Raw genomic sequence first — 23145 nt, 5'->3', positions numbered from 1 at the left:
AAGGCCTCCAAAGAGTAGTGCAAAATGGAAGGTATTTATAGGAATAAGGGTGGGGCAAGGAACTAGTAACCAAACAAAAGAAGACTATTTGGGCTCAGACAGACATCTTTTCTTTGGAGGAAGAGAATGAAAGTGTTTTTATCATGCAGATCTCTGCTTCTTTCTAGGCGGGTTGGAGAGGGCTCAGGTGACTGATTGTTTTACTGGTGCCTGACCAGGAAACTTCATACTGGTTGATTAAGGTGAGACTGGAAGAGACTGAAACAACAATGAGTCAGGTATTAAATACAGGTTAGGCATCATAAGCTTTGGCACAAGTGAGGCTATTTGGGGCCTGCGATTTTCTTTTTAACAGTTTGCTTGTTTTTAACAACTGAGTTAGAAAAATGTCTCAGAACCATACTTTATGCATTCCAGAGATGCATGAAAATCATAAGTGAGCTGGGTATTTTACTCTTCTGAAAGGAGTTTTTAGGAGTAAAATAGGCAGGTTTAGGAAATTTTAGAAATTAAGGGTCCATGGGGAAAAGCACAGGGCTACAGAGCTGCAAAGGGCACATTTCTATAGGATAAGGGAGCTGGGAGCTGCAGAAGGTACACATTTACAGGATAAAGGGAAGGAAACCCCTAACTCAGAGGGGGGAGAAGAAAGCCTAGAGGGAATAAGAAACTGATAAGGGAGAAGAGGAGAACCTCACGTACTTCTGTTATAGAAGACCAGAGAAAAGCCAAGCCACACTTAGAGAAAGGGAGTTACATTTTATTATGCACAGGCCCAGAGAAAATGTGTCTTTCAAATTTTGCCCCTCCACCCCCCAACATGGAGGAAACTTTCATTATTTATACTTTTTCCAGTCCTTTGTCTCCCAAATTTGGAATGAGACTTCTGAGCCTTCAGAGAAAGAAGGCCTGCTTGTTGGGAAGGGACCATGAGACCATATCTCAAGGCCTGGCCTGGTGCCAGCACTGACAACTCTGTCTAGGGCATAGTTCATGGCCTCTTGGAATGGGTGTAGTCTTATTTAAGCAAGCAATCGTTTACAGAAGCCAAAATAGCAGGATTAATATTTCAAACAGCAGTTTTTATAGACGATGGATGTTTTCCTCAAGTGAGGTTTGAGCTCTGAAGTTGCTATAGTGACCAAATCAGAGGGGATAGTGACCAATCAGAGGGGATGTCAAGGCGCAAAGAACTGCAGTCTTTATAAACCATAGAGAGAAGGGACTCAGTGGTACTCTTCCCCCTCCCCACGTGGGAGTCTGTGCTTGTTTCTCAGTAAATTTTCACCTTTTACTATACCATGGCTTCATTCTTTGACTCCACCGGACAAGAGCTGGGGAACCATCCTGCCCAGAGAACCACACGTTCCAGTTCAATTTTCCTCTTTCACTTGAAGGAATTTTTTTTTATATGCAAAGGTGGAAATTTATTGAAGACCAAGTATAGACTCCCATGTGGGGAGGGGGCAAGAGTCCCCCTAAGGAATTTTTGAAGATACTGTTAAGAAAAAAAACCACAGACCCAAAATGGTGTCACTCATCAGAAAGTCCTACATAATGCCAAACCTTCGTTTAATATATAATAGTGATAATGCTGTTAATTTTGAGCCAAAAATCATGATGCCAGAAGGTGGAGGACAAGAAGTAAATTGTATGCATTCTGTTATCCAGAGCCTAACAGCACGCAACATATAGCATGCATTCCACAGGTGTTTATTGACTACATGCATGATGGTTTTATTTAAAAGCTATGGCTACTGCTCTAACCGGTTTGGCTCAGTGGATAGAGTGTCGGCCTGCGGACTCAAAGGTCCCAGGTTTGATTCCTCTCAAGAGCATGTACCTGGGTTGTGGGCACATACCCAGTAGGGGGTGTGCAGGAGGCAGCTGATCAATGTTTCTCATGGATGTTTCTAACTCTCTATCCCCCTCCCTTCCTCTCTTTAAAAAATCAATTAAAAAATATATATTTTATTGATTTTTTTACAGAGAGGAAGAGAGGGGGACAGAGAGCTAGAAACATCTATGAGAGATACATTGATCAGCTGCCTCCTGCACACCCCCTACTGGGTATGTGCCCACAACCCAGGTACATGCCCTTGAACGGAACTGAACCTGGGACCTTTCAGTCCACAGGCCAAAGCTCTATCCACTGAGCCAAACCGGTTTCAGCAATAAAATATATTTTTAAAATCACACAAACTTTAAAAACAAATGACAACAGCCAACACAATAGCTGGCCAGTGTGAATGAATCAAAATTATACATATTCTTGCCGGGACCGGTTTGGCTCAATGGATAGAGCGTCGGCTTGGGGACTGAAGGGACCCGGGTTCGATTCCGGTCAAGGGCATGTACCTTGGCTGCGGGCATATCCCCAGTAGGGGGTGTGCAAGAGGCAGCTGATCGATGACTCTCTCTCATCGATGTTTCTAGCTTTCTATCTCTCTCCCTTCCTCTCTGTACAAAATCAATAAAATATATTTAAAAAAAAAAAAAATTATACATATTCTTTTTTTGTCAGATCAGAAAAAAAAATATATATATATATATATATATAGTTCTGCGGCTGTATATATATATATATATATATATATATATATATATATATATATATATATATGGCTGCAGAACGTTAGTAATTAGTTTAAGTGTGCCACAAGAAGAAAAATGTTAAAAATGAAAAATTGGTCATGTGGGCTCACTCCCCCCACAGAAAGAAGAGGCAATCTGCATGATTAAAACCCTGTGTTCTCTTACCCCCCGAAGACTTGCTCTCACAATGTTTTTTCTTCTGTTAATAGTTCCCTTGTCCCTCCCTTCTTCCTCTAAAAGCCTTCCATCTTGTACAACTCCTCCAGAGCCCTTCCGGGGTCTAGATGTGATGCTCCCCAATGTAGAAATCACTTAGCCAAATTGATCTTCACGTGGACTTAGTTGAATTTTGTTGTTTTAAAAAAATATATATATTTTATTGATTTTTTTTTTTTAACACAGAGGAGGGGAGAGGGATAGAGGGTTAGAAACATCCCTGAGAGAGAAACACTGACCAGCTGCCTCCTGCGCACTCCCTATTGGAGATGGACCCACAACCTAGGTACATGCCCTTGACCGGAATCCAACCTGGGACCCTTCAGTCCTCAGGCCAATGCTCTATTGATTGAGCCAAACCGGTTAAGGGCTGAATTTTGTTTTTGCTTTTTAAGACCTAGGGTATTGAGAAGTGGTCATGGACACGTCACCATCGCTTCAGCTTGTAAAAAAACCAAATTACTGGTCTCCAAACCCCAGACTTTCTGATTCAGTGGGCCCGCCGTGGAGCCTGGGGATTTTCATTTAACTCTAATTTCCAGGTAGTGCCCATGCTGCTAAGTTCAGGATATTGGCGTGTCCCCTCTGCGGAGAAGGCCCTCGGGTTTCAGGTTCAGGGCCTCGGGTCTGGTAGGGTGAAGGTAAGGTGACCAGACGTCTATTTGTCCCGTGTCCCGCGGCGTTTTTTAAAAAAAGTCCGGGAAAGAAGGAAGACTCTTTCCAAAAATCGGGACTTTTTTTTAAAAACGCGCAGGAGACCAATTGTTAGAAATCGGGGCTGTCCCGCCCAAAGCGGGACGTCTGGTCACCTTACTTAAGGGCCAGGTGGCCCGGCCCGAACACATTCCTTCCCGGGGCAGTCGCTGACGCCCAGCGGCCAGCGATCATCAGCCAGCTCCCCGGTCAGGCCGACCCAGGGGCTGCGGACTCTGCCCCGCACGTGACCGCTGGGCGTCTGCACACACCCGGTCTCCTCCTCCTCCTCCGCCCCCTCCACCTCCCTCTCCCCCTCCTCCGCCACCTCCTCCTTCACCACCACCGCCTCCTCCTCCGCTTTCACCTGCTCCTCCCTCTCCTCCTCCACCTCCTCCTTCACCACCACCGCCTCCTCCTCCGCCTTCACCTGCTCCTCCCTCTCCTCCTCCCTCTCCTCCTCCCTCTCCTCCTCCACCTCCTCCTCCTCGTCCTCCGCCTCCGCCTCCGCCCCCTCCTCCGCCTTCACCTGCTCCTCCCTCTCCTCCACCTCCACCTCCTCCTCCTCCTCCTCCTCCTCCTCCTCCTCCTCCTCCTCCTCCTCCTCCTCCAGCACCACCTTCTCCGCCTCCGCCTCCACCTGCTCCTCCCTCTCCTCCTCCAGCACCACCTCCTCCACCTCCGCCTCCGCCTCCGGGCCGCCCAGTCCCGCCGGCGGTCCCGATGGCGCTGCGGGCGCTGCTCTGCTGCCTGGGGGCGCTGTGGCTGGGCCGCCCCGGCCTGGCCCTGCCCCCGGGCCCGGCTCCGGCGGCCGGTGAGTCTGCGGGCCCTTCCCTCCCCGCGGGGCCGGGGGCGCCGCTCCGAGTCTGCAAAGTGCCCGGGGCCGGACCCCGGGGAGCTGAGCGCCGGGAGGGCGAGGGCGACCCCGGGACCCCAGCGCCGAGCCCCGCGCCGGGAGGGAGGGAGGGAGGAGGCCGGGCCCGCCGGGGAGGGCGCGCGGGGCGGGCGGCGGCGGCACGCCGTGCTCCGGTGTTTGGCTCCGGGAAGGAAGGAGCAGTGCGCGCCGGTGGGAAAACAGCCGGCAGCGGGCTGTCCCGCGCTTCCCCCCGCGGCCCCGATCCGCTCAGAGCCCCGGGGAGCCGGGGGCGGGGGGGGGGGGATCTCAGTGGGACTCGGAGGATCTTAGGTCCCGGCCTCCGAGTTTGGTGACATTGACGCGACGCCCTCCCCCGGAGAGGACGGTCACGGCCTCAGGGCTCCCCACCCAAAGTCCGTCTTCTGCGTTGGGACCCTCTTTTCTCGCAGCCTGGATGCTGGGCTGCGGGCGGACTGGTCTCACGCATCCTCAGCCCTTTCCCCAGGGCCTGTTCCCGGGCTGGTTCTCAAAGTGCGGGCCGGGGCAGCCAGCATCAGCATCACCTACACTGGCTAGAAATGCAAGTTCTCCATCCCTACCCTGGCCCATGGATCCCGAAACTCCGAGGATTGGGGCCCAAAGATCTGTTTAAGAAGTTCTCTTGGTGACTCTGATAGACGCTGCAGTGTGAGAACCACTGGTCCAAAGAGACGCCTGTTAGATGAGCGATTTCACATCGCCACCTGAGCCGTCAGTTTCCAAGGTCAAGGTGCCCGCACCTCCCAGACCCCCCTTACAAACACTTGCTCTGCTCCTCAGAGAGGGGACAGTTAGACAGGGCTCTGGGGCATAGATAGATGTCCCTGAAACTCAGCGCAGTGCCCAGTCCTGAAACCTGTGTTTTCTGTCGCCCTTTCTCATGGGACTGAAACGCAGTGAGAAAAGTGCCTCCTCTTTGAAAGCCAAGTGCACATGACTCAGCTCTGAGGCAGTGGAAAACAAGAACGTTTCCCAACTGTCAGTCGTAAGAAATGGTTCCAAAAACACTATGTCTGCTGGCTCCTGCTTTCATTAAAGCTGGCGCGGAGCTTACGTAGGTGGCTGTTCAGGATTCAGAGATAGAAGGTCCCCAGGTTGCTTGGGGCGAACCAATGGCAAGTTCCCCCTTTGCTTTTAAGAATCCGGTTGCTGAAGGCTTCAGTGCCTCAGTGCTGGGGTCTAGCCGATCTCCAGTCGCACCTCTGTGTTTGGGTAGGAAAGCAGCAAGATTGAATCCTGGGGAAAGGTAACTTCAAAGAGCTGCTTAAGTGTCACATTGGACATATTATTTTACTTTTTCGTTTGATGTAAACTCCCAACCCAAATGCTTGGCTTTCCTTACAACACCCACCATGACAGCCTCTGGCTCACTATTGGGTGTGTATGTGTGTGTGCACACGCTTGCAAATGCCCCGTCTCAGTTTCCTGTCCGAGTCCTGGCGGTCAAGAGGACAAACGCCCAGGGAAGCTCCACCAGAGTGTGTTTAGCCACACTCTTTAGCTTCGGGAGGTCAGGACCTGCTGGACTATTTGGTAGGAACTGACATAAACAAATAAACGGAAGCCCGTATTTTAAACAGTAATATGTCCAAACATGGTTTACCAGATCCTTTAGGATAAATTTAAACTGTGATCGGCAAACTGCCGCTCGCGAGACACACGCGGCTCTTTGGCCCCTCGAGTGTGGCTCTTCCACAAAATGACATGGCCTGGGCGAGTCTATTTTGAAGAAGTGGCGTTAGAAGAAACTTAAGTTTAAAAAAATTCGGCTCTCAAAATAAATTTCAATTGATGTACGTTGATATTTGGCTCTGATGACTAATGAGTTTGCCGACCACTGAATTAAAACATTTTAAGATAAATACGTTTGGGGGGTATGTGTATAATTTTGAGCACTTATGTACCTATGTTGACAACACCCACATATATTTGTGGGGATATTTTTAACGAATGTAGTCGTGGTGTAGGGAAAAGAACTTTGGATTGTTAACCAGAGACTCTGAATTGGAATGTGGGCTCTGCCACAGGCCAGGTTATGGTCTTGGGAACACACATACACATACACACACATGCACACTCAGCATTTTTTATACAATTTTATTAGAAGTGGAAGGTGAGGCCTTCTAAGGTTCACCATTCATAAATCTCAGGTTAGGAGCCTGTCAGAGCGCATTCTTAGCTACTGTTTAAAGACTCCCTCCAGTGCACCTAAGTAATTACCCCTCACTTACCTGTCTGGGAATCCAGTGTAGTGGAAAGAACACTGGACGGCAAGTCTGGAGAAACTGGTTCCAGTTTAGCTTTCGTTGCTGGAGGGAATCCTGGAATTTGCCTGTGCCTAATTAAAGAATGTTGTTGAGGGCCTAATATAGGTCAGACACATTCTAGATGCTAGAGATATATACATCTCGGTATAAAATTATGTATGGTGGATATGTCCTTAATGTGTTTCCAGTTTTGGTTTACAAAAATGTGGTATATTTATAATCTCATGTCCTTTAATCACAGTAGGTGTCAGCATCCATTTTACACGAGGTGAGTGAGAGAGAGGGGTATCACAGGGAGGAGCAACAACCTGTTATCCAACTGTAAATATTTATGTAAAAAGATAAAGAAAAGAAAAAAGAGAGAATTAGAGTTAACACCATTTCTTTTCTAATCAACAGGACAGTTCTGGCACGTGACTGACTTACACTTAGACCCTACTTACCACATCACAGATGACCACACCAAAGTGTGTGCTTCGTCCAAAGGCACAAATGCCTCCAATCCTGGCCCTTTTGGAGATGTTATGTGTGATTCTCCGTATTACCTTATCTTGTCAGCATTTGATTTCATTAAAAATTCAGGACAAAAAGCATCTTTCATGATATGGACAGGGTAAGTTTCTATCTAATAAAAGAGTAACATGCTAATTGACCGTATCTTTGCAACGCCCACCAGCCAATCAGGAGTGACTATGCAAATCAACCCAACAAAGATGGCTGGTTAATTTGCATATGCCAGGGCTGAGTGGCCTGGGGGTGGGGCAAGACGCAGGCTTTCTGCACTACCCCCAGCTGCTCTGGGCCTCTGAGCAGCGTATGAAGGAGGAAAGGTGGTTCCAGGCCAGAGCGGAGGTGGTGCCCGCAGCCAGGGAAAGGAAAGCCCATTCTGGCATGAATTTTTGTGTATCGGGCTTCTAGTATTATATAAATACCATGAGTTACTCAGTGTCTTAAGCTTCATTAGATTGTTGAATTCCATAAGATTAATTATGCTTTAAAATTACTCAGTTTAAGAAATTCTAGGTCATTCAAATTAATCAACATTAGAGATAAAATTTTTAGAATTGTGTGGTTTTTTTTTTTGAGTACACACTCTAGAAATATGTTGATGCAAATACATGAATCCATAAGCAGCATACTTATATCAATGTCTTGATATTTTATCACTTATTAATGTGATAAAAGTCTTGATTTAATAAAAACAAATGGCAAAAATGGGAGTTAATCTGTAATAGCAATTTTGCAAACAGCATCGTCTGGTGGTATAATGAAATAATTCCATCCATTATGACAGCGAAGAGGCCCGCATTTCCTGTACCTGAAACAGCATTATTGTTTTCTCCATTTTGCAGATAAGGAAATGAAAGCACTGAGCGTCTAAGTAACTTGCCCAAGTGCGCACAGCCCGGGAGTGGCAAAGCTGGGATTTTTGATCCAGGCATTTTGGCTCTGGAACCTGTGCTTTTCATTTACTAACATTTTTTATCTCTCAAAAATCTGCAGTCAGGCAGTAAAACAGGCTGAGATTTCTAGTTTATCTTTTGTGATTACACACATTTTTAAAATGAGATTCTTTGTGGGAGAAAGGTAAATGAAGAGTAGTTTACCAACTCTTCACTCGCATCTGCTGTTTTATGGTGGGGGTCTGCAAAGACAGTACACAGCAAGGCATTGTGCACACGTCTCATGAATTCTCCATGTAACCTGACTTTGTCCTCTATGATTCTCTCTTCTTTTCAGGGATAGCCCCCCTCATGTTCCAGTGTATGAACTCTCCACAGACACAGTCATAACGGTGATTGCTAATATGACAACCACCGTCCAGAGTCTCTTTCCAAATCTCCAGGTTTTCCCTGCGCTGGGCAATCATGACTATTGGCCACAGGTAAATCTGACCTTAACTTCCCGTCAGTGGTGCAAAAAGTATGACAGTAACTGGCTGATGGTAAGCTGTGGGAGTGGGGCTCATCGAGGCAAGACGAGTGTTTCGAGGACTTTAAAATGACTCTTAATAACTCATAAGACGGTATGTCCACAGTGAGTGTTTGGAAGCACATACCTAGTTGGTGAACTATTTTTTTTTTTTTTATGGAAATGTTATGAAAATTGGCTTCAGATCCAGTTTATTTCTCAGACATACAAGTTGCCATCCATTAAACACATTTATTTATTGCTTAGTTTTTGTTTCTCTTTATAATCTTCCTTTATTTCACCTTTCTTTTGAGTGCTTTTGTCATTCACTCATATTTATGTGATTCAGTTTGGGAGGAAGGTTAACGTTGACAAATGTTTATGTTTTTCAGAATTTCATTTTGGCACACTAAGCTCACCACACCCTAATCTAAGCTAGATTGTGATTGGAAACTTTAAAAACATAGCAAACTATCATGATCATGTTTATGTTCAAGCCCAGTTTACCTAATTAAGATGTGATTCAAGGCAGAGACTGTATTCAGAATATTTAATGCCTGATAGAGCCGAGCTTCTACTTATCAGAGCAGCTTTTTGTTAAGCAGCCTGTGTGTAACAGCTAATACCAGCTTTGGTTTCAGGGTCTTCATATAGTAGTGTAGAACCCTTAATTTATACTGATTTAAGACATCTCAGAGATTATTGTTTAGTCCAAAGCATGGCAAATTAGGGCTTCTGGTCCAAATTGGCCTGCCACCTGTTTTAAATAAAGTTTTATTGAAACACAACCATGTCTATTCTTCCTGTGTTGCCTATGGCTTCTTTTGTACCAACTGCAGAGCAGAATAGCTGTGACAGAACGCATCGCTCTTAAGGGTTGCTTTTTGTAGAAGAAGTTTGCTGACCCTGGTCTAAATCTACTCTTCATTTTATAGATGAGAAAACAGGCCTAGAAATGTTAAGTTGCTTGTTAAGCGCTCACAATCACTCAGGGGCAGAGCCCACATCCTGAATCTCTTGTGTGTGATTAGACCAGTGTGGTTTCACACATCCCTTGCTCTTGCCAGAATAACATACTCAACATCTCTGGATTATGATGTTTACTTTCCTGCCTCTCTTTGTTTACATTTCTCTTTTTGCTTAGAATACCTTTTCCATCTCATGTCGAAAGGATGCTTCATGAGAGTTTTGTTTATATTAGTTCATCGAACCTGAACAGAGTGGTTTTGAAAAGTGGTACTCTGGGACGAGTGTTAAGTTTCACATGACTTCCTGGCACAGGCCTCCGGACTTGAGATGAGCGAAGTGTGAGTCTCTGTGAGTTGGCCTCTCAAGCAGTGTTACCTTTTGTGACCCCTGAGGTGGTAGACACTCAGGGCAGAGGCTCGGGGATGGCAGTCTCCGGAGCCAGAGGTTACACGTTGTTTTATTAGGTGACAGGCAGACTGGTACGGTGGAAAAAGTGAGTTACATTCACTAGAATTAAATCCTCATCTCGTCCTGCTTCTAATAGCTTGACCAACTTGGATAATTCACTTCATGTCCCTGATCCCTAGGTCACTCATTTGCAAATAGGCTCAATAATACCCTCCTTGCAGAATTTTTGTGAGAAGAAGTGACACTTGATGAAAAGGCACAACTTCCTAACCACCACCTAGTAAGCCCTCAGTAAGTGGAGTGGTGGTGGTTATAGCATTAAGCTGTGGCATGTGATACATGGTCCTATATCCTTTGACGATTTCTTTCTTTTTACTTTTATCTCTGTCTTCTTTTAATTTATATTTAATTTTTAAAAATCTTTATTGTTGAACATATTACAGATGTCTCCTTTGTCTTCTTTTATTAAGTCACATCTTACAATAATTCAAAGATGTAGGTACTACCCAACTTCTAAACTGTATCCTATTATGTGTACAGCTAAGATAAATTGGACAGCCTGTATACCTTTATATATATATTTCTTTATTGATTTCAGAGAGGAAGAGAGAGGGATGGAGAGATAGAAACATCAATGATGAGAGAGGATCATTGATCGGCTGCCTCCTGCATGCCCCCTATTAGGGATCAAGCCCACAATCAAGGAATGTGCCCTTGGCTGGAATCAAACATGGGACCCTTCTGTCCACAGGCCAACGTTCTATCCACTGAGCCAAGCCGGTTAGGGCAGCCTGTATACCTTAAACAGTTAATTTTTCTCCTCTTTCTAGCTTATGAGTTCATATTTTAAAATCTTTTTGTTATTCTACTCCCATTCTTCCATCCCACATGTAACACTTCAGGAATGTCAAATGAAACATGAAAGCCTCCCATCAGTATTACTAGAGACTGATACCTGGGATTGAATTCTGGAGAGTATTGGTAACAACACAGATGACAAGTGTTATTTCCATTAAAACCCATAAACATAGCTACATAGTCATACACATGCAGAGGCATGTCCCCACCCATTCCATCAGAGTGTGGGCAGCCCGGGCATTCCTTCCCATGGCCACCCGCCCTGGAAAGCAGTCTGGGCCAGGATTCTCATTTACTCCTAAACTGGTAAGGCTGGTGCCATGAAACTTACCTATGGGTCCCATTGAATACCTCATTTCTCAGCAGTGGTTCTGTCACAGCCCAAACGCACTGAGAGGATAGTATGGTCCAGTAGACAAGTGGAGGTAAGCGTGATGGCGCAAAGACCTGGGATTTAGATCCAGCTCTGTGACTGACCAGTTTTTCCTGGATAAATCACCTAAGTTCTCTGGTGCTGATATTTCTCATATTTAAAGTGGAAAAGTGTAGAGTGCTTTTTACATAATGTTAAGATTCCACTTGACCATGTTAGTATCTTGGTTTTCATCTCAAAGCAAACACATGGTAGAAACTTTAGGTTTTTTGTGGTTTTTTTTAATGATGATGATCAATTTTTGATTTTTTTTTCTAATTAGAGAAACATAGATCTGAGAGCGCAAAATTGATTAGCGGCTTCCCTTACACTTCCAAACAGGGATCGCTCCCCAAACCCAGGCATGTGCCCTGACCAGTAATGGAACTGTCAATCTTTTGGTACAACCTTTTGATGCATAGGACTATGCCCAACTAACTGAGCCACACTGGCCAAGGCAATGACGACTAATTCTAAATCAAAATCTAGATTGGCCTACACCATTGTTTAATTTTCAGACAGGTGACTCTGATCTCTGACACGAACTGAAAATATGCTTTGGATAATTAGTTCCAGTTAAAACAAATTATTTGGTTATTACTTACTCTGTATTTAGACTTTCATTATGTACTAGGCATATGCATTAGGAACTAATGTGACTCGGGTGTCATCTTGAGAAATAACTAAGCATTTTAATTAATGCTGACAAGGAAACTCCTTTAAGAAATATGTCTCTATCTCTGTTATACTGAAGGAAATGAGGATAGTGAATAAAATGCATTAGTTTTTTATTATACTTTTTAAAGACAAAAGTGGGAGCAATTACCCAATTTTACAAATGCTTTCTGGGTTTCTATTCAGTATCTACTTTCTTAAAGTTTTGTTTATTTTCTCCCCTAGAAAATAAACATACATTATTGTAATATGATAAATAGGATGATAAAAGATACTTTAAGATAATAAAAATAATGTTTTATACATCTAGTTCACCATTAAAAATCAACACGTTGGTAAAATTCAGGCTGACATAAAAGACTTCTTCAAATCAAATTTGTATGGTTATAAATCTTTAAGAAGCTTTTTACTAGTGTTAGCATTTCAGAGGACTTATTCTATTTTTTTCCATTCCTTCCACATGCTATGATTCCACATATGAAGGAGATTCCACATATGAGTGGGATCATGTGATACTTGTCTTACTCTGACTGGCTTATTTCGCTTAACATAATACTCGCCAGGTCCCTCCATGCTGTCTCAGAGGGTAAGAGATTTAGATTTCACATATATGTGAAATCATAAGGCATTTTCCCTTCTCTGTCTGATCCTTTTTTTGTCAAATTGATGAATCATTATTCAAGGCCTGGTTCAAATGCTCTATTGTCTCTCCCTGCTGACTCTGGACCAGATTTGATTCTTCTTGCTTCTATACTCCCAGAGCCTCTGCAGTAGTACGTAGTGCACTGTCTTAGGTGATCCATTGTATTTTGTCCCTGTCTCTCCAACTATGTTATATACTCCTTGTAGATTACCTCCATCTAGTATTCATCTTTGCATTTTCAGATACCTAGCATAGTAGTAAACACTCAAGCAATGTTTAATTAATTGATCCCCATAGTCTTCAGAGTTTCAATGGTGAATTATATTGTTTGTGGCCAGGATCAACTGCCTGTTTTCACCAGCAAGGTGTACAATGCAGTAGCAAACCTCTGGAAACCATGGCTAGATGAAGAAGCTATTCAGACTTTAAAGAAAGGTAGGTGAGAGATTTACTACTTTGCCTCTATTTTTATTAATGTTGTTTAGACTTAGGTCTTTCATATTTGCTTGGCTGTGCCAGTTCTGAAGAGCCTCTGTACCCAGTTTTTCTGGAGGCCACAAATCATGTTTGAAAGCTGAGGAGAGAGAGAGAGAGGCATGGATGGTGAGTGGGCCCAGGGCCAGCATCTCAGTGACTAGCTCTGACAAGTAGACTCTTGGGCGTTCTGTTACCACTGGTTTGCTGGCATCAGTGGGCTTATGCCTTTAAGCTTCATCTGCATGGAGAATGTAGCATCTCTGGTTTGTCTGCCATTTATTCAGTGGTCTCTGGCAAGATCCATATGTGTTCCCCATTCTCTGGATTTTTGATTTCATAATAATTCTCATCTTCACTTTCCCAATCGTACTATATTAAGAGTTGGTATAGTAATATTTTTTTTTTTACAAAGTTCAGTACCTTGTTGTTTAGTGCCAGTATATTTATTTTATTTTCACCTGAATATTGGAAACAACTCTTGTTACCTCTATGTATAGAAGAGCTAACACATGGACTTAGCACATGGTAGGTTTTCCATGTTTGTTAAACCTGATTCTTATCTAATGATGGCTTATGTATATACAAACTAAACAATGAGATCCTATATAATAAAAGCCTAATATGCAAATTGACTAAACTGCAAAACGACCAGTCGCTATGATGCACACTGACCACCAGGAAGCAAACACTCAATGCTGGAGCTTCCCCCAAGCCCCAGGCCAGCCAAGGTGGGTGCCGGGCGGGAGGGAGGAGGGGTCCCCCCAAGCACCCTACCAGTCGCCCTGCAGAGGGAGGCGATTGGCAGCGGGGGTAGGGGTGGGGCCAGTGAGTGGGCAGTGTCAGGCTGGCCAGCCAAGGCAGGTGCTAATGGATGCCCCTGATCATCCCATTGGTCACCTGACAGATAGGCCCTGATTGCTGTCAGGCCTAGGGTTCTTTCCTGTGCACAAATTTCATGCACCGGGCCTCTAGTATACTATAACTATCATGGCTGGTATGTAAATCCTTTTAAAAAAAATCTTAATGAAGAATTTGCTTTCATAGTGACTGCATATCTGTGAGTGTGTTTCTCTAGAATAAGTTTAAATTTGTTTTTATAGGTGGCTTTTATTCACAGAAAGTTTCATCTAATCCGAACCTTAGAATCATCAGCCTGAACACAAACTTGTACTATGGCCCAAATATTGTGACTCTGAATAGGAGTGACCCAGCAAATCAATTTGAATGGCTAGAAAATACACTGAATATCTCTCAGCAAAATAATGAGAAGGTATATTTCATAGACCCAAATCATAAGGGGATAAACAGAAGGCTAAATTTGTATATTTATTAAACTTGGCGGGGGCCGGGGGGGGGGGGGGTAATGTGTCAGGAATTAATAAAAATAGTAAAATTTGAAGATGTTTTCATATGAAATGCATGATAATTTATCTCTTGTTATTTGTTTTGTTTTGCTTTTAATGTTTTGAGGATTGATTGACATCAGTTCATATAAAAAGAGGCTGATATTAAAAAAATTGTGACCCATGTCACAGTTAATGCAACAGTGTAGTTTATTATTTTTAACTAGAGGCCCAAAGCATGAAATTTGTGTGCAGGGCAAGGGTAGGGGGTTCCTCAGTCCAGCCTGCACCCTCTCCAATCCAGGATTCCTCTCACAATCCAGGACTGCTGGCTCCTAGCCACTCACCTGCCTGCCTACCTGATTGCCCCTAACCACTCTGCCTGCCTGATTGCCCCTAACCACTCTGCCTGCCTGCCTGATCACCCCTAACCACGCCTACCTGTCTGCCTGATGCCCTTAACTGCTCCCCTGCTGGCCTGGTCACCCCTAACTACTCTCCCCTGAAAGCCTGATCACCTCTAACTACTGACCCCTGATGGCCTGATTAGCCTTAACTGCTCTACCTGCCTGCCTGATCGCCCCTAACCGCCTTTGCCTCAGCCCCTGCCACCGTGCTAATTAGACATCCAGAAGATGTCCAGTCTAATTAGCATATTACTCTTTTATTAGTATAGACATTTTTTTTATTGATTTCAGAGAAGAAGGGAGAGAGATATATATAGAGAGAAACATCAATGAATGGAGATAACCATTGATTAGCTGTCCCCTGCACACACCATACTGGTGGAGGATTGAGCCTGCAACCTGGTCATGTGCCCTTGGTCGGAATCAAACCTGGATCCCTTTAGTCTGCAGGCCAACGCTCTATCCACTGAGCCAAACTGGCTAGGGCAGCAGTGTAGTTTAAAAGAGACAAGAGCAAATATAACGAAATAAATAGCTTTCTAATTTTATATTTTTTGGTAATAAAAAGGAGAGATGGTATATTTGCTTTCTAAATTTTAATTAATATGCTTTTGATCTTGGGTATCTAAATGTCATTTAGTTACAACAAATGTGCAGAAAGATGCTCATCAGCCCTCCTGTGTTTCTTTCCCCAGGTGTACATCATAGCACACATCCCAGTGGGCTACCTGCCCTTTTCCATGGGCACCCCGGCCATGAGAGAATTCTATAATGAGAAACTGATCAGTATTTTTAGAAAATACAGCAGTGTCATTGCAGGACAGTTTTATGGTCACACTCACAAAGACAGCATCATGGTTCTTTCAGATGAAAAAGGTAAAGTTAGAAGCACCTCTTCCAGGTAACACACAGCCCCCGGGGTCAGAGGGAGAGGTCTGTCCCCAACCTCGATTCTTGTCTCTTCATATAAACCCGTTTATGCAAGAGACCTCGATTGCTTTGTGATGAAGCCAATTTTATTAAAGCAAGTAAAAGCATCACCTTTATTGAAGAAGCAAGCCAAGCAAATCTATACATCTGGCTGTGAAACACAGTTCTCAGCTAATCTGAAGAGTGAGTGGGGTGGGGGTCTGAGGCATTATATACCCTCCTGTCTATAGGTTTCAGCATCCCTCTGCTGAATATTTAGGTACACGTTCATTCTCAAGGTCCCTTTCCACCTTGTGTCCTCCCCAGACTTCATGAGAAGCACCTGGCTACTTATCTGGCCAAGCCTTGAGGCTGCTGGCTTCTCTGCTTAAACTGCCTTTTTTCCCTTTCCTCTTCCTCCCTCCTTTTCTGCATTCTCTCCTCAGGGGGGATTTTAACAATTAGCTCTCAGGTGTCCTTGGCTGGGCAAGATAGTGGGTTGTTGTTTACAAGCCGGTTGCTAATCGCTCTCACTGTTTGGCCTTGTTTTCACTCTCCTGTTTCAGGTTCCGTATTCCACTTGCTCTGGAATTTTCCTAGCTCCTTACTGTCCTGTCACAGTAATTCGACATTTTGTTCACATCTCCCCAATCCAAGATGCTAAAGTAAAGTGTCGAAACTCCGGTGATTTTTACTGATTTAGCAAATTGAATCTTTCATTAAATCCAGCACCAATTTTCACTTAATATAAAAAATAAAGGGCAATTTACCATTGGTTTAAAGTAAAGTGTAATAAACTTTTATTTTTAAGTACTTAAATGCATTGTTAATGACTCAGCATTAAAAGAAAAAAAAAATAGAAGAAAACGCTAGCATCAAACTGAACGATGCTCTATTTTTAAAAATTATTTTGTGCAGGAGAGTAGAAAACTTGAGAGTTAACAAATTAAGACTTCTGATTTTATAATAGTCAGTATAGAGAAAAACCAAAATGTATTTTTTTCAGTAATTGGGGAATATTTTTGAAATGCTTTACCTCTTTTATTTGGAATGGGTGGTCTTGGTAAAAATGAGAATCTTTTAGAATTTGATGGTTTTTTTACTCAGTTTTTTTACTTAGTTCTAGGATATGTATAAAACATGGTGACACTTAAATATTTATTATGTAGTCATTGGAATATTGTTTCAGGTGGAGGTACAGGACGTGTGTGTACTTGTAATAACTGGAATTTTTTTATTATGAAAAATTTTAAATACCCAAAAGCGGAGAGAATGATAAAAACAAACACATGTGCCATAATTTATTTTAACATATATCAAGATTGTGCCACATTTGTTTTACCCATCCATTTTAAAAAAATTTTTCCTGAATTATCTAAAAGTGAACCTTAATATCAGATGTTTTAGCCCTACATACTTATCTATGCATTGCTAAAATACATGAGTCACTTACATAATCATAATACCTTTACTTTATCTAACAAAATTAATAATAATTCTTTGCTATTATTTAATACCATCCCATAATAGAATGTTTCTATTTTCCTCAAAAGTGTTTCTGACAGATGTTTCAAGCCAGAATCCATTAAAGATCATATATCATTGGGCTATTATGTCTATTAATCTTTTAATCTGGAACTTTTGTTCATATTTTTAATATAGTTAAACTCAGTCTCTAAAAAGATATTTTTATGTGCGCATGTTTTGTCCAGGAAGTCCAGTAAATTCTGCGTTTGTGGCTCCTGCGGTTACCCCAGTGAAGGGCGCTTTACAGAAACAGACCAACAACCCTGGAGTCAGACTATTTCAGTATGATCCCCATGATTATAAGTTATTGGTAAGTTGGTACAATTTTAGAATTGACCCCATGTTTATAAATGACTTCATATTTTCAGTAGTTTAGTTGAATGTTTTTAGTATAGCTGTGTGTGCTGTGTGTGTGTATATATGTGCTAACATAGAATGATGTCCCTGATATAGCATTCAATACTTTTTAAAAGTCCAAAAGTTTGTATAGTATGACTTCCTTTTTTAAAAAAGCCAAAAAAAGCCCAAACCGGTTTGGCTCAGTGGATGGAATGTGCACCTGTGGACTGAGGGATCCCGGGTTCGGTTCCGGTCAAGGGCATGTACCTTGGTTGAGGGCACGTCTCCAGTGGGGGATGTGCAGGAGGCAGCTGATGTTTCTAACTCTCTATCCCTCTCCCTTCCTCTCTGTAAAAAAATCAATAAAATATATTTTTAAAAAATAAAAAAGCCAAAAAATAGGAAATTGGTGTATATTTTCTAAATACTTATATTTGTTTTATACATAAACTCTAGAACAGCACAAGTAACACCAGAGTGTTGGTAAATGTTTAACAACCTAGTCACCGGGAGAAAAAAACACAAACTTTGTTTTATAGTGTTTGCTGATTTCCATGATGTAAATACTTCCATCGTGGCCAATTTCAAGCTGCCAAAGTTAGTGTCAACTGACTGGCAAGATTCCTGAAAATCTGACAATCGGCTCTTGTGAGCTGGTTACAGCGCCTCCAGCATAATATAATTAGTGGTGGTGACTTCTGACGCGTGTGAATCGAAGGCTTTCTATTCTGTACATCTCTTTATATCATTTATATTAATTTGTATTATGTTCTTTCATTTGTTTTTAAAATGAAAAATTAATATAGCTCTTCTAGTGGGGTTCCTTCTCCAAAATCAACTCTCACTTTTTTAAGTGACTGCAACTTGAAATCAGGAGTGTCGCGTAAATCCTAGGGAGGACTCTTCTTGCTGCAAAGTGTTTTGTGTGCCCCCGAATGAACTGCACTTCCTTACTGTTTTTGACTGTAGGATATGTTGCAGTTTTACTTGAACCTGACAGATGCTAATCTAAAAGGAGAATCCAACTGGCAGCTGGAGTACACCCTGACCCAGACTTATGACATTGAAGATCTGCAGCCAAAAAGTTTGTATGGATTAGCTAAAGAATTCGCAGCCCTGGACAGTAAGAAATTCATGAAATACTATAATTACTACTTCGTGAGTTATGACAGCAATGTCGTTTGCAGTGACTTATGCAAGGCCTTTCAAATTTGTGCAATTATGAATCTGGATCGTAATTCCTATGTAGATTGCCTCAAACATTACTATATAAAGCACAATCTATAGCATTTCCCAACTTGTGTTCATAGAGAAGGCAACTTGTTATGTCAATCTTTGTGAGTTACTGAGTGGGCAAACAGAATTCCTTTCTTTGCTTTCTTTTTTATGATGCTCAAATGAAGATATTTTTAATATTCCAATTTTTTGATACATTGAATGTCTATAAACTGCCCACTAGAATGATGTTTAAATATGCACTTTCTATCTTCCAGTTTATATAATTATATCTAATTTATACTCTTGTGACAATGCCATTTTTATAGTCAAGGAAACAACTCTTCAGACGTATGACCAATTATTTTTCAAAAGATAATTTTCAGTTTGATTGATTCACTCTTATTAAAACCCCATGTGTAAGCTGAAGTTCAAACTGTTTAAATCTCATGTGTAAACTGAGGTTAACATCTTTTACATGCACCGCCTCCTCTTGGGAAAACTCGGATTTCTCATGAGGGTCGTCTCTGAGTCTATGAAACATCACCGGACACGTGCTATCTAGCTGTCTCCACTCTGTGATGAAAGGGAGTGCTTTTTAGTACTGCTAACTTCTTAATTTAATTTAATTTTTTAATCCTCACCTGATATTTTTTCCATTGATTTTTAAAGGAAATGGAAGAGAGAAACATCAATGTGACAGAAACACCTCGCTTGGTTGCCTCCTGGATGTGCCCTTGACCAGAATTGAACCCGGGACCCTTTGTTCTGCAGGCTGACGCTCTATCCACTGGGCCAAACTGGCTAGGGCAGTACTTCTAACTTTTAATGAGAGAATGTCACAAGTTATACTTACTGTAACTACAGTACAAGCACAAGGTCTGGGTCCTAGTCCAGTGTCTGACACTTGGTAAATAACTGAGGAAATGAACTGAAATGCGAATATTTCCCAAAGAAATGGATGGAAATGCAGCAGTGGCATTTTCTTTGTTACAGTGTTCAGAGAGAGGATAACAATGAGCTTTCATTTCATGGGGTTGTTTTTAGGGTTCTTCCATGGTTGTTGGCTTCTCAACAGCTTCTTTCAAGCTGTTGCTTGTTTCCAGGCTCAGTGGGAGGATTAAAGTGGAAGAGAAGAGGCTGAGGCTGAGAAATTTAGGGGAAGAGGTGATTGTACACTCCAATATCCCCATTACATTGGTTTGGTGGAGAATACATACAGGTCAGTGGTTGGCAAACTCATCTGTCAACAGAGCTGCAAACTGTGGCTCGTGAGCCACATGTGGCTCTCGAGCCGCAATTTGCCGACCACTGCCTTAGGTCACTCCATAAGGAGAGTGAAACTCATTGTCCCGGTGAGTGGTTTGACTGCACGTAAAAAATGACTTGTAGGTAGAAGATCGCATTATAATGAAACCAAATTAATCTTAATTTCCAGAGGGCCAAGAGGTTTAATATTATAAAATTAAAATATTATATCTAAGAAATACCAATATTTGTTAGGTGAACTTTTTAAAAATTTTTAGGCTTAAAAATAAATTAGTATGTTTTAGACATGAGAATACTGAAACAAAGCAATGATTTATTTTTATATAAAGTCATAGCATTTAAAAATCATCCTACCTGCAATTATATTTAGGGTTAGTATTGTCAAATGACTATATCAAGTATTAATATATTTTTATACCTAACGGGCAAATGTTTTCAGAAAACAGTCTCGTGCCTTCTCAGGAAAATTGCTGAAAGCCAAAGATGGCGGGAGCTGACTCTGACAATGAGTCCTAGCACCGGAGGTGAACACACGGGCTTGCAGGATGATTGTGGGGGAAATTTCTGCATCTTTCGGGGACTTGGGGAGTGAACATTTAAGGTCCTTCCCACATGATTCCACAATAAAAACTTTTTAATCCTACTTTTTCGTGTTCAGTTTACTTTTACCTTTAAGTGGAAATAAATGGTCTCAAAGTTTGAGTAACATCTAGGTACATTATCAGCAGTCAAAGGAATGTTTCAATTCTATCATCAGAGCTGTTACTATTATTTAATTGTGGTTTATTTCAGGTTATGTTCAATTATTTAAAAAAAAAAAAGTTATGTCCACAGTAAAACTTGTCTTGATTTGCTTCTGCGTATTGATAGTGCTTTGGCAAATTTATAAAATACACCTTGTTTAGATTATTTAAATTGATACTTTCAAACCAGTTTTGTTTCAACATTTAGCCACACATTTATAGGAAGGAATGGGAGTAAAGGTGAGAGAAATGGGAAAGAGTCCTTAAGAAGAACCACTGGTTTAGGTGGGTAGAGAGATTTAGGGGCAAAACATACCTACTAGTATATACTAGGAAATATCTATTCAAATGAATCCTTTTCTGATACTAATATTCTCACATATTATGAATGGGTTGGCTAAATTGAACAGCCATCTCCCATTTTGAATGATGGGGTGGGGGGGTCTTCGTAAATTCAGTAGCCCTAGGACACCATTTGATCTGGGTCCATACTCCTGAGAAAATTCTGTTACTCTAGACTCTTAAAGGATGAGCTGACTCCTGCCTCTTGAATATTGTCACATCTGAATGAGTCAGTCAGAGAAAGACAAACACTACGATTTCACTGTTATGTGGAATGTAAACCAATAAACAAAATGAAGCAGGCACATAGATAGAACAGACTGATTTGCCAGAGAGGAGAGGAGTTGGGAGAAGGTGAAGGGATTAAGAAGCACTGGTTGGTACTTACAAACAGCCACAGGGATGTAAATTACAGCATAGAGAATCTATACTAATAGAGGGATATGCAAATTGTCCGGGACACCATCACAGTAACAGTAACACTCAAACAGCGGGCTGCGTGGGGCAACCAGGTCGGCAGAGGGGGGCAGTAAGGGGTAACCAGTCTGGTGGGGGGGCAGTTAGGGGCGATCAGGCAGTCAGGCAGGTGAACAGTTAGGAGCCAGCAATCCCGGATTGTAAAAAGAATGTCCCTGGGATCGGGCCTAAACTAGCAGACATCCCCCAAAGGGTCTCGAACTGGAGAGGGTGCAGACTGGGCTAAGGGGAACACCCTCCCCCCCACATGAATTTTGTGCACCGGGCCTCTAGTATAATCAATAATATTGTAATAATTGTGTATAATGCTAGGTTAGTACTGGAAATATAGGGGTGACACTTTGTAAAGTGTATGGTTATTTAGCCATTGTGTTGTACACCTGAAATGGATACAAAATAATATTCAATATAAATAACTGAAAAATTAAATTAAAAAAAGAAATAGTCAACTCCAAGTCAAAAGAAATAAAAAGAATATTGTCACATCTGCCTTGTGTGATTCTTCTATGCAGTGAGCTTTATGCCAAAAAGAAGAAAGATGGGACTTCATTGAGCTAACAGTAGAGGTAATGTGACTGTTTCTGGACCTGCTTGCTAAATAAAATCTATGAGACCTTGCTTTCATTGTTAACATCAGAAAAAGTTGTGGGGGGGAAAGTCATTTAATGAACAATATTTTTCAGGGTGGCCAATGCAATCTGGTTAGATTATTAGCTCTTCAGAGCTCTTTTTTGCAGTTATATAAAAATGTATTGCCTTGTTAAGGAAATCTAGTCTATCAAAAGCATACCCACCAATGGCTTGTATTATTTTTTCCATTTCCATGTTTGCAAGATAATTAAGAATACATTCATGTACATCCCTTAGCTAATCAGTTTTGGAAGCACACTGAACAGAGATAAACCTGACATTTAGTTAGCTTTAAGCTTATTGGCTATGCCAACAGCCAGAGGCAGTTTGGAACCCAATTCCTGGAAAGATTTTGCAGGATTTACTACCTGTTTGCCTGACACCTTCTCAGTGGTGAGAGGTCTGGGTACAGATTTGCTAATCCAAGCATGTCTTAATGCTGGAGTTGGGGTCAGGCGGGCAAAGGGCAAAGGGGTCCCAATGAAGACACCTTTTCAACAACTCATTTGTCATGTTTCCTGTTAATCCCTCAAATTACTGCCCTGTGGTGTCAAAGATAATTGCAGCACCCTGAGGTTGTTTCTGTTCACCAGGAAATTCATTAATCATCACCTTTTCTCTTAAAATCTAGTTGGAACCCAGTTTAGCTGAAATATATGTGGTTTCTCACAATCCTGTATTTGTTTGCAAAAGGTTAGCACTAAGTTTAGAACTGATGTATATTAAAATCCTTTGAAAATTAAAAATGTCACTTAGTAAATGTTAAAAAACACCATCTATTCATTATATATATTTTTTCATTATTATATTTTAATGGATATATTTGCTAAACCAGAGAAAACTAAAATCTTTCATTTGGAATCTTTATGCTTTAGAAGCAAAACATGATCTTTTCGATAAGAGTATATTTAAAAAGCTATTCATC

General features: G+C 41.9%; 1 protein-coding gene across 1 annotated transcript; it reads left to right on the top strand.

Annotated features, from left to right (window-relative positions):
• Nucleotides 1–4151: 4151 nt before the first annotated feature.
• Nucleotides 4152–20671, top strand: SMPDL3A (sphingomyelin phosphodiesterase acid like 3A). Its single transcript, XM_084889655.1, has 8 exons — nucleotides 4152–4318; nucleotides 7066–7279; nucleotides 8407–8551; nucleotides 12881–12977; nucleotides 14120–14289; nucleotides 15465–15645; nucleotides 17391–17515; nucleotides 18514–20671. Exons 1-8 carry the CDS (start codon nucleotides 4228–4230, stop codon nucleotides 18829–18831), a joined length of 1341 nt encoding a protein of 446 aa, XP_084745781.1. The 5' UTR covers nucleotides 4152–4227; the 3' UTR covers nucleotides 18832–20671.
• Nucleotides 20672–23145: the final 2474 nt, after the last annotated feature.

The sequence above is a fragment of the Pipistrellus hanaki genome (assembly GCF_964339955.1).
Source record: "Pipistrellus hanaki genome assembly, chromosome: 7".
Classification (NCBI taxonomy): Eukaryota; Metazoa; Chordata; class Mammalia; order Chiroptera; family Vespertilionidae; genus Pipistrellus; species Pipistrellus hanaki.
The sequence above is the reverse complement of the archived record's forward strand: the minus strand, read 5'-3'. Positions and strand labels throughout refer to the sequence as shown.

Bases quoted from the DNA above. Each gene is read 5' to 3' on its own strand.
- SMPDL3A (XM_084889655.1), top strand. From the start codon at position 4,228: ATGGCGCTGCGGGCGCTGCTCTGCTGCCTGGGGGCGCTGTGGCTGGGC. The intron at 4,319-7,065 runs GTGAGTCTGCGG...TCTAATCAACAG, and splicing joins GGGCCCGGCTCCGGCGGCCG to GACAGTTCTGGCACGTGACT. The intron at 14,290-15,464 runs GTATATTTCATA...TTCTTTCCCCAG, and splicing joins CTCAGCAAAATAATGAGAAG to GTGTACATCATAGCACACAT.